General features: G+C 44.4%; 1 protein-coding gene across 5 annotated transcripts in view; it reads right to left on the bottom strand.

Annotated features, from left to right (window-relative positions):
• Ap3b1 (adaptor related protein complex 3 subunit beta 1) overlaps nucleotides 1–13,324 on the bottom strand; it is a 204,443-nt gene that overhangs the window by 14,758 nt on the left and 176,361 nt on the right. For all 5 annotated transcript variants that reach the window (XM_063281703.1, NM_001107646.1, XM_063281706.1 and 2 more), the window contains one exon: nucleotides 4,718–4,815. In XM_063281703.1, the coding sequence (XP_063137773.1) occupies nucleotides 4,718–4,815 (98 nt within the window). The remainder of the gene's footprint in view (nucleotides 1–4,717; nucleotides 4,816–13,324) is intronic.

Here is a 13,324-nt window from a genome sequence, read left to right as displayed (position 1 = left end):
TTTAAGCTCAGTCAAACTTTAAACATTTTCTCGACGAGAGGGATACTGCTTTAGAATTTAATGCATAAATTACATAAAATTAAAACAAAACAGTGTTTCTAAGATTAAAAGAAACTTTTTTCACTGTGTAGGAAAATATGTAAGATGCTGTAAAAAACAAACAACGTTCTTTATAAATCTGACTTTATACTAAAGGTTCGAACCTAAGAATTCTAAATAAGGAGTTTTTACCTTCATCCCCTTTGAAGATGTAGTAAGGGCCAAGTGAACGGCCTCGATCTAACCTGGGTATATACTCTATCATTAGCTATCTATTCTGCTCCTTCCAGGATTAGCACCACGTCTCATGACAGCAGACGCAGTGACACGGCCCCTAGCCGCGGTACCTGATGAGTGGCTTCCAGGTGACACCTCAGTGGTGGCAGCAATGACTGGAAGTCACACAACAGCCACGCAGTTCTACAACGCTGAGGGGCTAAGCTACACTCAACACTAAAGCCATTTATGTAGTGAACAGAACTAGAGCCCAAGCCATGAACAGGGATGTCTGAAGTGAGAAGTGTGACAACAGAAAAAACATAAATCACAAAATTCTAAATTCCAGGACATTTCAAATAATATTACAAGAAAAAGCTAAGTGAAGTCAAATTTGGAACACACTCCACGGCTAACAACAGCTATGCCATTAACATCAGAGCTGACTGTGGAAATGTTCAGGCAGGAAACGCTTGGGCAAATCCTGGAACGTAGTATCTGGGCTAAAAACCAAAATGACTACTACATCCATCCATGTGCATGTATGACGTAGGTCGTGAGCACTAATGGTGTCTATTAAACATAACCTTTTGAGACATTTGATCATGTGCACAATACAGGTCCACAACTTATGAAAATGGTAAATTTTGATTTCATCTTTTCAAAGAACAAATGCAGCCCCCATCTAACCTCCAAGCCCATACACGCACTTTAGTTATTTACTGCAGAGGAAATGTGATCAACAGGAGAAAGACACTGAGGGCTAACAGCACTGCAAATACCCTGTCCCTAGCCATCGGGTAAAAACCGGAACCATCTATGTCCAACAAGGACACGCTTACAAACCACTCTCAGCCCCAGGAAGGAACAGTACACTCTGTCTTAGGTTAACTTCCACACTAGGCAGAAGCTTTAACAACTGCACATGCGGCCAGACTGCTTTTAAGCGAAGCGCAGAGGCTGACATAAGGCTGCCGGGAGATGTGTGTCCTCATTTAGGATTTAAACCGTCTCCATTAAGCTCTATTGAGGAGCGAGCCGAGTAAATGCATGCAGCTATGTTTATGTTAAAAGCCTGCTCCGCAGCTCGTAATTAAAGGAAATGCTGCACAAAGCCAGCACTTTTGTCACGCTCCTGTAAATGGAAAGATGGATAGCACTCAGAGAAGTGAATGCATTGCTCCATATTTAACCTTAACACTCTTGTCATTAATGGTTTGTCTAACTTGGTCTATAAAAGACAAGGTACTGCTCCATTGAAGTAAAATTAAAAAAATCAAGCAAACCATGTTCTTCAGAACAGAAGATTCATTATCGTCGGCTAATGTATTGGCATAGGCAAAGTAACATCCTATCGAGTGAGGCACCGCTCAATCTGCCTTCCCACCCCCCTTTATTTTTAACTCATGCTGCTTTATTGTTATAGGCAATTTGTACCACTCAGCATGACAGTGTAAACTGAATCAAGATTAATTTACATGCAAAAGAACACTTAGGAGAGCAGCGCGGTAAGCAAATGTATTGTCTCGATTGCTGAGGTGGAAAGGAACCTGGAAAGGGAAAGGTACTCTAATTAAGGGGCATCAAATATGATTGCTTGTGCTAGTTAAGGGCCAGAAAATAGCAAATGTCTGACCATTTAAGGAATTAGCATCCTGCGAGTTCGGAACCCATAGGATGGGTGCATAAATCACAATAAAATTAGGCAAGCATTCTAGGTTTCTTAAACCAGAAATTTTGCTTAATGAAAATATATCAGGTATTCTCAAATTAACAAGAAAGAAAAATATGCCATGGTGATCGATAATGTTTGTCTATGTATGTATGTATATATGTATGTATGTATGTATGTATGTATGTATGTATGCATGCATGTGTATATATAAAAGTCAAGGTCCAGGGACATGCTTTGAAGCCGTCAGAAGGAGGGCTGTGGTTTCACTGAAACAACATTTCTTCAAGGTATCAGACAAGATTCAAATTAAGCTCATCAGATGTAATTAATAGCTAAAACGAAAACCAAGAAACACAATAAAATCTTATTCAAAAAGATTTTTGTAAATGTCAGATTTGCAGTTAAAATGACAGGAAGCACGCCCAACGGCCTGGGATCACCGCAGGCCCGAGTCTTCTGAAGGGAAACCGTCTTTGCAGTATGCGTCTTGGTATTGAAAGGCTCTCACGCACAGCTCATTAACTAACTCTGATGCTCAAACTCGGAACAAATACATCACAGCAGTGGAGGCTCCGTCCTGTGAGTTCTGAACACCGTCCATGCACAGGACGGAGCACCCAGACTCCACTTCACTCCTGCTCTGTCCACGCGCGCTCGGCGGCTGAGAGAGACTGCGGGTCAGGGTGCTGCACGTCGGCTAAGGCCACTTCTAAGACTTTACGTACTTTCAGTTCTGTCTGTCTTTGTAATAAAATGGAACCCGGTCCTCCTGTTTATAATTTTCCAATCCTAATGAATACACTTACTGCACTTTTTGAGCCTTAAAACACATGTTCTGTGAAATGAACTAATTATGTTAAGTGTGTTTATCAAAGTAGAAACAGGATGGGAAGCTACTGTGTAACACAGCGTACACACTTCTTTAATTTACTTCCATTTTACCTTCTAGGACTTTACACTGACAAACGTAGAGAAAAAGGTTTTCGTTTTGGTTTAGGACTGCCCACTCCTGAGTCATCGTAAGAGGTCCGTGCCGCTCAGACCCCTTCCTGGATCCGTGTGTAGAGTTACAGATTGAGACCTCTACCACCAAACCCGCTGAGCACCGTAACTGAAGGAGGGTACTGAAAAGGCCCGTGGTAAACCTGCCAGCATCAAGTCCCACATCAAAGGATGAATTCAGGAAGACAGAGAGAATGATACAGAAACGCCAGGAGACCTGTGAGGATTTACAAATACTTCATATAAACACATTTTCAAATAGCTTTATTCAGAGTGGCCTTTCTGCTCTATTAAACACAGCAAACAGCTGCCAGCTTTATTCAGACAAATAATCAACAACCATAGAGTAAGATGGCAGACGAAAAAGGAATTTTGGCAACAAGCCCGCAGAGGACGGCGCCTATTCTCCATTTGCACCTCTCTGGTGCACGTGCGGTTCTGTATGGCTAGTCAGCGAAAAATCCCTCAGTCGCAGCAGAGAACGAAACGTTTGATGGAAACCAGACATATTCTAAACAGGAGCGGAGGGCGAACAAGGGCATGGGGAGATGTGCGGGACAGAGCAGACCGCACCCCGAAAGCAGACATCCATCCCTGCAGTCAGCACCGGCCTCCCTGGTGAGCCACTCACCTTGACTTGCTGAGCAGACGGAAAGCAGAGAGGCAGGCTTTAGCCAGCAAAGGGCAGAACAGTAAACACGAGAATCAATTCATTTGTCATTAGGAAAAGAAAGCCACAGTGATCATTTCTTCTAAGCAATACTCAACTTTTCAGAAGACAAATACAAAGTTGAATTTAGCTATCTATCCCTTTTTAAAAATCACATTGTGAGGTATGAGAGGTGAAATACTGACAGTGATGTCCGAGGTTGCCATGGTGGGAAGGCTTCTAACAGGTCTCTCTGATCCCACAGACAGTCAGGGCCGTATGAGATAAACACTCGACACTACAATCACCTAGGGCCCGGAAGCACGGCCTCCCTTCAGCCAGGGACGAGGGATGGAAATGACTGAATGACCTCCAGATAAAGGATCTTTGGTTTCAGCCTCCAGAGGGAAAATAGTTTAGGCTCAGATAAACTTTTACACATTGGGGATGACAGCATTTAAACAGACCCTACCATTATGGGCCCTGTCCTTAAACATATAAAATCAGTGTTTCCCTCATATCCACACATAAAACAGCCCTCACTTTTATTAGAAAGCATGCTTGGCTTTGGGCAAGTACAATATTAATAGCTGCATTCTGTTGTTAATATTTTCTTCAGTGTATATTTAAAAAATCTTTCAGATTTGATTTAGCCAAACTATTTCTTTAATACAGTCAAGAGAAAATAGAGGTATTTCAATAGTATAATTAGGCTTTATTCAGAAGGTAGAGTGTGTTACTGTGCATACAGAAAACACAGGAGGAGGCAGAAAAGAGCTTTGTAACAATGCACAAACAAATGCAGACCCGAGGCTCACAGGAGGGAGAACAGAGGTGAGTCTCCAGTTCCTGGAATTTAAAACACGGACATAGGGCAGGGTTCAAAAAAACCTCCCAGAACTGAACACGTAAGGACCAGTCTATTATTTTAAAGCCACATTAACTAATTTCCAAGGCTGTCAACAATATACAAAGACACGAACTTTTAAAGTATGAGTGCATACATAAGAAAAAAATGGGAGTGCACGCTAGCCTGTGGACGGCTGGGGATGTGTGCAAACCCTAGCGCCTGGCTGGAAGCACAGGTGTACACTGCGCGGTACAGAACTTCCTAGCCGACTGCAGTCACCTCTCACCTTGCTCCTTCTTAAAGTCTTTCTCTGACATGGCCACAGGTAAAAGCAGCTCCCCAACAGGTGGCTGGATGTTGACGTTGAAGCAATCATCCTTGGTGCTAAGGAAAGAAAGATCAAAGATGACCAAATGCTTAGAAAAAAAAATCATTCCTTTACATACTGCACAGTTTAAAAGAACAGTTAAACTTGAACTTCGGAGCCTCCTGCTTTCACTCCAGGATTCTGGGGTTACAGCCTGCACAGCTGAAGTACTGAAGGTAAGAGCCCAAGGGTGTCTGCATGTGAGGCAAATGCTACCAGACGAGCTCTATTCCCAGCCCCACAGAGTTTTAATCTTCATCGTTTTGTATTTTGAGACAGGGTCTTTTGTAATCCAGACTGGCCTTCAATTCCTGATACTCCTACCTCTACCTCCCAGGTATGTGGCACATACCTAAGAATTATGGGTACATGCCACCACACCTGGTTGCTGTTATTTATTCTTTATCTGCAATACAATTAACTTGCTTCTTTATTTATCTAGAAGTTTAAGCCATATGTGCAACTGAACTTGTACACATGCATGCCCAAGTGTGGAGGTCACAGGACAGTTATGTGGAATGGGCACTCCTTCTACCTTTAGTGTCTTGTAGGATACAACTCAGGTCATAGCTCCAAAATTCCCTTTTTAACTCAACACATCATCTCCTAATTGTGTCATTCCCTGACAGGACAGGATGAGTTTAAGGAAGTCCGTTTCTGTGTAGAGTACAATTACGTCCTTAAATCTCCTATCGCTGTCAATAAAGCCTTCCAGAAACACGCTTAGGAACATAGACGTTAGACAGCTGAGGATGGCTGATGAGGACCACCGATTAGGAGTGCTCTTGGCTGCAGATAACCGGAACTCCGCTAAGAGTCCTGGAGAAGCGGGTGTCCACTGTCTTAGACTGAGAGACACAGGCTCATCAGGTGGACCCAGCTTTCTCTAGCTTCCCACTCCACCACCCACGGGACATTGTAGGCTTTCCTCATGGTTGCCAGATGGCTGTCCAATCTCCAGGTACCACTTCTGCATTCCAGTTAAAGAGGGAACATGATGATGTATTGGTGAACAAATGAGCCAATCAAATCCGGTCCCAACCAAACCTGTACCTGAGGCAGGAGGCAAAGCGTCCCTTGAGCTGTCTACACAGGGACTGTTCCTTTCAGGCCTCACTGGATCCCATGGGCAAGGAGAAGGTAACTTGGGACATGAAGGTTACAGATACAATCTAGCATGGGACTGAGGTAGGGTAAGGGACTAACCGGAGAAGGGACATACAAGCTACTTACTTTTACATGACTACTGATTTTTCTCTTCTTGATACTAGGGCCCAAACCTAGAGCCTGATGCATGCTGGCCAGTGCCCTATCACAAACTTACTCCACCTTCCCCCGTCTCCCGGACACTCTATTCATATAAACCTTACATTTTTCAACACATGAATTGTTCAAGGCAGACCAGTGTGCCCTGTGTATGTATATTCCCAATGAACATTTACTGTTCTTATGTACTGTGCAATTATCTGAGAAACTTAAAGTATGGGGCCTTAACACAGGTCCAGTGCGATGGAGAACTTCCTGTGCCGCAGAACACTCAGCACTGGAGAAACGTGGGTGAAGGTGTGGTCCAGGCTGGGTTTTTTTACAGGAGTGAAGGGAGGAAAACCTTGTACCTAGGCCTGTATTTTCAAAATGGCGAGCAGCCAGGATGAGGCAGAAGGCTTTATATACAGGATGCTCAGTCATCGCAGCTTTCTACAGAGCTCCAGCTCAAGGCTGCTGTCCTGGAATCCTGGCCAGCTCCTGCCTCTTCACTCTTAAGTGTAACAGTATGTATGGCCAAGGAGGCACACCGACACTTAATTCACAGAACCAACATGAAGCACTTTCAGTGTCCAGTTTTTAAAGATTCCTCTGTGTGTGCGTGTGGGTAGCCAAGGCCCCAGAAAAGAGCATCAGATCCCCTGGAGCCACTATGTGGGTGCTAGGAAAGGACCTTGGGGCCTCTGCAAGAGAGCTAAGTGTTCTAAAGCACAGCACCATCTTACTAGTCCAGTTTTAATGTTTCTTAAAGCAATGGCAAACCATTGGAGATCACAAGCACAGATCCTATCTGTGACTTAGAAGCTGGCAAGGTGGGAAGATCATGTAAGTCTGGTGAAGGGGCAGGTCTCAGAGCCCCTGTTAGGGTTAAGTGAGCAAATAAAAGAGTGCTAACAGTGAGTCTAAGGGACCGTTCCTGTTACACAAAATCTACTGGTAGGTAGGTCTACTTGAGAGGCTGGGGGTGTGGCTTAGCAGTAGAGTGCTTGGGGCAGGAGTAAGGTCCTGGGTTTGTGTGCCAGCCACACTCAAAACCAAAATCCAGAAACAAGATTAATCACACCCCCAGGGCTGTAAGCACAGTGCTGGGTTTGTGCCCGGGGAACTCTGCCTCAAAGCCCATGCTTGTTCTGCTGGACCACGCTGCTTCTCCAGGTTGAGAGCAGTCATAATGGGAAGGTGAGGCATGCTCAGTGACGGACGCAGTCTTTGAAGTTGACAGTGAGAGTAACTGGATGAATGGCGGCAACTGGAGGGAGTCTGGGCTCTACACAAAACAACTTGGATTTAATTATCGTATATTCTGAGATGTCCAGCACATAATTAGAAATACAAATTAGGAGGGGCACGAAAAGAAGGTGACATGGAGAAAGGACACACTGAGAAGGGCGTGGCAGACAAAGCCAGTGGACAAAGGAGCTGATGAGGACAGATGGGAAGAGTGGCCTTGGAGGGAAGCCCGTGCCAGGCCTGCAGGGAGGCCTAACGAGGACTCAGAGGAGCAGCAGCAATGTCTACCTCAACAAAATAGAGCAGACAGTTGAGGAACCCAGGGCAGTGAGGTGCAGGGGACAGAAAGGAGGAGGGACTGGGAGGAGCAAGGAGAGGCACGGAGCTTCCTGACAGGATGAGAGAGGCTCAGGGAAGACAGAGAAGAGGAAAAGGCAGGGGCTAGGGTCCTACTAGAGTAAGGTCTTAGACAGCGTGAGCCCAAGGTGAAGAGTCAGCCTGGGAACACAGACGAAAGCTGCGCCTGGAGGGGCCCACTGCAAGCATGGCTGGCTTCTGAGGAGAAGTGTGGCAGTCCATGAAGGAGCAGGTGAATGGACATGTGTGCATACTACACAGTATGTGGAACTGTATGTATGAGACACAAAGCGAAGGGCCAAGGCACCTAGTGAAGAAAACGCCTACTAATAATGTACTAATTAATTTTTACACCTCTAATTTCTTGTGTTGTATTTTAGTATGTATACAATGTCAGCATACCAACACACATGCTTACATATGTACATGTATATTCATATATACACAATGACAGCAGCAACCAAACGCATACACGAGAAGCATGTATGGAACTTTAGCCGGGACAGCACTGGGAGGTCAGATGCGTGCTATCTACAACTCTTTTTAAAGTAGGAGCAGTGTCCTCCTAGGGCTCCTGAATGGTACCTCACACCCTGTGGGTTCAAGGTGGCTCTGCGGCAAATGACAAGGAAGGGTGCACAGTGGGAGGAGGGAGGCAGCTCAGCTCTGTGGTGTGGGGAAGGAATCTTGAATGGTTTGTCCCAGCAACACCCCGTGTGTGGGGACAGCAGACACCACTGACCAGATGTTCCTGACCTTGGCGTTCGTACACACTTTCTGTTGAGTCTGTTGAAATGGAAGGAGTGTGTGTCCAAGGTGACTGGACAACTGCAGTGGTGGACACTGCTCCCCGCTCACCACCCACGAGTCTGTTTGTTCTTTCTTCTTTGCTGACAATGAGCCCCGGAAGACATTTTTCTCCACCTCCCTTCCTGCTTTTTCTTTTGGGGGTAAGGAGGAGGCACAAGAACATAGACAGGAGCTTGAGTTAGAGCAGCCCTCATGGGGCCATGAAGACACAAAGTCCATCCTAAGTGAATTGGCACATGACACAGAAAGGCAGAGGCCACCAGCTTGGCAATGCTGAGAACAGTCCGAGTTCTTACAGCAATAATATTTTAAGCCCTGACGGTGAAGCCACAGATGGGCTTCTATATCGCACAGGAGAATGACAGCCTCAGACACACTAAACCAGTCTTCCAGGCATGGCTTTGTTAACATGAGAAGAGAAGAAGCGCCTTCGTATTTGGACAAACGTTTCTTTCATTTCTGCCAGTCTCCAGGGTGTCCTTCAATTCTTCTTTCCTATCATTTTACCTTTTTTTCTGATCGTTTCACTCTCTTTACAGCTACTCTTTTCCTTTAAACATAATTAAAATATTTAAGTGTATGTATGACGTATTTGTGTGTATGCAGTGTATCAGAAGATTACTTTATGGAGTGGGTTCTTGCCTTCCACTTTTATGTGGGTTCTAGACCAAGCTCAGTATCTCCCTGGTCACAGATACTTCTATCTTTCCCCTTCTCTTCTTATCTCCTCTGGTGTACCATGGGGAAATCCCTATGTCCGTTTCTGCTCAGATATATCTCGGCATTGGTAAGGCCTGGCAAGACAGATGTGACAAGTCTGTGTCACAAGACCCGTGAAGTAGCATTATCAAGACAGCTCCGTACAGCTGAGCTACACAGAACAGGATGGCACAATCTCCTGTAAGGTACGATTTCATCTGTCGTATGGTTAGCTGTGATGCATATACGACTATGTTCAACCCCATTTCACAGATGCCTATGATCCAATTTGGTAAATTTTCTAAGTAACGGAGATGGAGCACACAGGCTGCTTACTGAACCCGAGACTCATTGTCCTTGTCTAAGGAGAGCAATAGCCCCTCAGAGGTAGTTTTAACTATTACTTGACATAAAACATCCAGGACCATGCATCATAGGGACTTAAAACTTACATATGCGATCCAGATGTATCATAGATCTTTCTCTAAACAAACACAAACATGTCTCTGAGCTTCATCCTCTAAAGATGAAAATACTCAAGTACAAACAATTTATAGTTAGCACTAGACAATGTCAAAATGTTCTAATAAAGTTAAGCCAGTTTAAGGTTCATAAATGATACACAAGGAATACACACTTTTCTCTGCCTTTCTTACCAATGTCACATATTAAAATTATTTTGGAATTTTGTCAGTGATAGGTGAAACATCTCAATTTTTATTCCCTAAGAGTAGCCATGATATACATTTTTATACGCTCACCTGATACTTGCATATTTTCTTTAAAAAAAAAAAAAACGCTTTATATTTGCCTCCATGAATGTACATACAGCTTAAGGGTGTCTGGTCCCTAGAACTGGAGTTACAGACAGATGGCTGTGAGCCACCATGTGGGTGCTGTCTCCAGCCTTCCTCCCTTATAAACTGCCCATGTCTCCTCTTCATAGTCTCCAGTGGGGCCTTAGTCACAGAACAAGAATGCTCATATATCCAGCCTACAGAACTTGCCTGCTTTCTACTCATGTTCACGGTTCCTACTATTTCTTTTTTCTTTTTTCTTTTTTTTTTCTCTTTTTTCTTTTTTTCGGAGCTGGGGACCGAACCCAGGGCCTTGCGCTTGCTAGGCAAGTGCTCTACCACTGAGCTAAATCCCTAACCTCCTGTTTCTTTTCCATAAAGAAATTTTACATTTTTAATAAAATCATATGCCTTTGTATTTTTTCTGGATATAACTTGCTTTTAAGACTTTTGCCCACAAATAATCTAAGAATATTTCTCTATTTAAATATGTTTATAGCTTTAAAGATACAATCTTTAATTTATTCAGGAATGATCTGTGGAGGAAGGTCTCTGCTTCCCGAGGCACAATCCACACTATTTACAGAGGGTGTCCTCCTGTAAGTAACCCAAGAGCCCCCGTGACACAATTTCTAAATTCTCAAGTTTTGTTTTGCTGGTCCCTGTATCAATGCCAATGAAATATTCTTGTGCCTTAATACTTCAACATTTTAAAAAGACATTTCTTCATTTAGAAAGCATTTTGACCTTACATCTTACCCTTCTACATTTTGCTTGCATTTTAGAAATGTGCTGAATTCCCTGAAAGCCTTCCTGGCATGGGACCCAGGCGCCATACTGAGGTAGAGAAAGACACACTCAAGTGCATTTGCCTGATGAATAGCTGGGCTTTCACTGAAGACCAGGGTATATTTCTTCTTAATATCACTTCTCTCACAATTTAAAATATTTTGTTTGTATATTCTTTTAAGACTGTTAAGAAAGTTGCACTGCCTGCTCTAAACGTCTATTAACAACCTTAAAAATGCATTATATGGATTTTCTCTTGATTCAAGATGTTGGGAGCCAATTATCCTACAATGTTCTGCTTTTGGTTGTCGTTCTGTGTCGGCTTGAACCTCCACTAGAATGTGAACAGTTTTGAGGGTATCTCTTAGTCCCTCCTGACTTAGAGAGGATGTCTCTGAAAAGTGTGGATAACGTGTGTGGCTAGTCAGTGAATTCACCACCCATGTGATGTACTCGCTTATCGGTTATCCTGGGGGGGGGGGGTCTTGACACGAGGGACATAGCCATATGGTGATTTCTTGTTTGCTCTAAAAAATTTTAGTAATAGAAATACTTTCTGTGAAATTCTACTACAGTTAGCCTTTTAATCTCATTCATATTTTTCTATGAAAAAATTAACTCCATACATCATCCCAACATACTAAAAATTATACATAGCGCTATTTTATATTTCTGAAAATCTCATCTTTTATGTTCCCTTTCAAGTCTTTGTCTCCCTTTTCTTTAATCACAGCAGCTCAGGTTTTCTACTGTAGACAGCTCCTGTGGTGTGCTACTCAGGAACTCTGGTGGGGTGGGGGGATCCCACATATTTTGGTAACTGAATTATTTTTTTCTTTTTTTCGGAGCTGAGAACCGAACCCAGGGTCTTGCGCTTACTAGGCAAGCGCTCTACCATTGAGCTAAATCCCCAACCCCAGTAACTGAATTATTAAAACTAACTTTATGGCTATCTATAGATTCAGCTGGGTACAGTTTCTGATGTGTAAGCACACTGAAGCTTTGTCAATTTCCCTACTAGTTATAACGTTTCTATACAGTCCATGCTTTAAAAGTCTGTAACTTACACTCTGTTCTAAGACTGCACCAAACATTATTTGTGTCCAATTATTCTTTTTCTAGTCCAGCCATCAGAAAAGCATATACTTAATCCTTTCCTCGAGTTTCCACGTCATTCTCTCTCAGGTAGGCGGCCTTGATATTTCTGCAGTGGCATCCTTCAGCCTCAGATTATGTCTGCTACAGCAGTGAGGTGATCCAGTCAGAGGCTGGATCCGTAGCTCTTTGACTCCTCAATGGCTTCCTCAACCCTCCTCACTTTCCTTTGCACACACCCACTCTGGGCTCCATACCCGTCACATCAGTTTGTGCTGTTACAAGTGTCTCTTACAGGGGTGTTTCCTTTGCACACACCCACTCTGGGCTCCATGCCCGTCACATCAGTCTGTGCTGTTACGGGTGTCTCTTACAGGGGTGTTTCCTTTGCACACACCCACTCTGGGCTCCATGCCCGTCACATCAGTCTGTGCTGTTACAGGTGCCTCTTACAGGGGTGTTTCGTTCCATGGTCTTCATTTTCTCACTAAGCATTCATCTGTTCCTATTTGTTTCTAATGACTAATAATTATTTGTAATTTCTGGTTGGTCAGCCAATGGTACTCTCTCCTCTCGCTCTGTCTCTGCCTCTATTTCTGCACCCATCTTAATCAATTAATCTTCTTTAGTTTTTCTTTTCTTTCTTTCTCCTCCTCCTCTCCTTCCTCCTCCTCCTCTTCTCTCCTTCTCCTCCTCCCCCTCCTTCTTTTTTTCTGTTCCAAAAAGCTTTATTTTTACTGGCTCCAGGGCGGTTACAAAGCTACCTAGTGTCTTCAGAGGTTCGTTCAGGTGGGGGTCCTGAGGCCGCTGGTGTAGAGCAGAGGAGGGAGCCCTTGGAAGGCGCAGAGGTCTCCTAGTGGTGCTTGAGTGAGGCGCTCAAAGAGATACTCACCCAGAGATGCCTGGGGCGCACCAGTCTGCGCTAGTTGTGGCCCTGCCAGCCCACAGGTGGTTGCCCATCTTCTTGATGAGCTTCACCTCCTTAACCAGGAAGTGACTTTCCAAGAAGTCACAGAGATGAGGGTCTGTGCGGGCAGAACTCAGGACACGCACACCCAAGAGGGCCTGGCTCAGGTTTTTCTCCACAGTCAAGGCAGCAAGATGGATTCTGCACATCCTGGAAGAGTGCACAGCCCCCTCGATCGTTCTGAACTTGAGGAGACGCTCATGCCCTCACACTTCTCCTCAGCTAATTCGTGGAAGAAGTGGCCTATGCCCTCCAAAGCCATCCCGATCAAAACAGAAGGCCAGAGAGAGGTAGGTGTAGGAGGCTGCAGGTGCAGGTTGGCCGGGCAGTTCACGGCAGATAATTCTGTGGAATACTTCTGATGGATCTGAGAGGTCACAGCTGATCCAGAGTATGGGGCTAACTGCAAAGAGCCGGTGCTGGCTGGTCCTAGCCAGCAGATGGTCCTGGAGGCTGTGACTAGAGAGACTTGTAAGGCAGCTTGGAAGTTAATAAGTGGGAGTCCCTGGGCCTGTT

The sequence above is a fragment of the Rattus norvegicus genome, chromosome 2 (assembly GCF_036323735.1).
Source record: "Rattus norvegicus strain BN/NHsdMcwi chromosome 2, GRCr8, whole genome shotgun sequence".
NCBI classification, from domain to species: domain Eukaryota; kingdom Metazoa; phylum Chordata; class Mammalia; order Rodentia; family Muridae; genus Rattus; species Rattus norvegicus.
The sequence above is the reverse complement of the archived record's forward strand: the minus strand, read 5'-3'. Positions and strand labels throughout refer to the sequence as shown.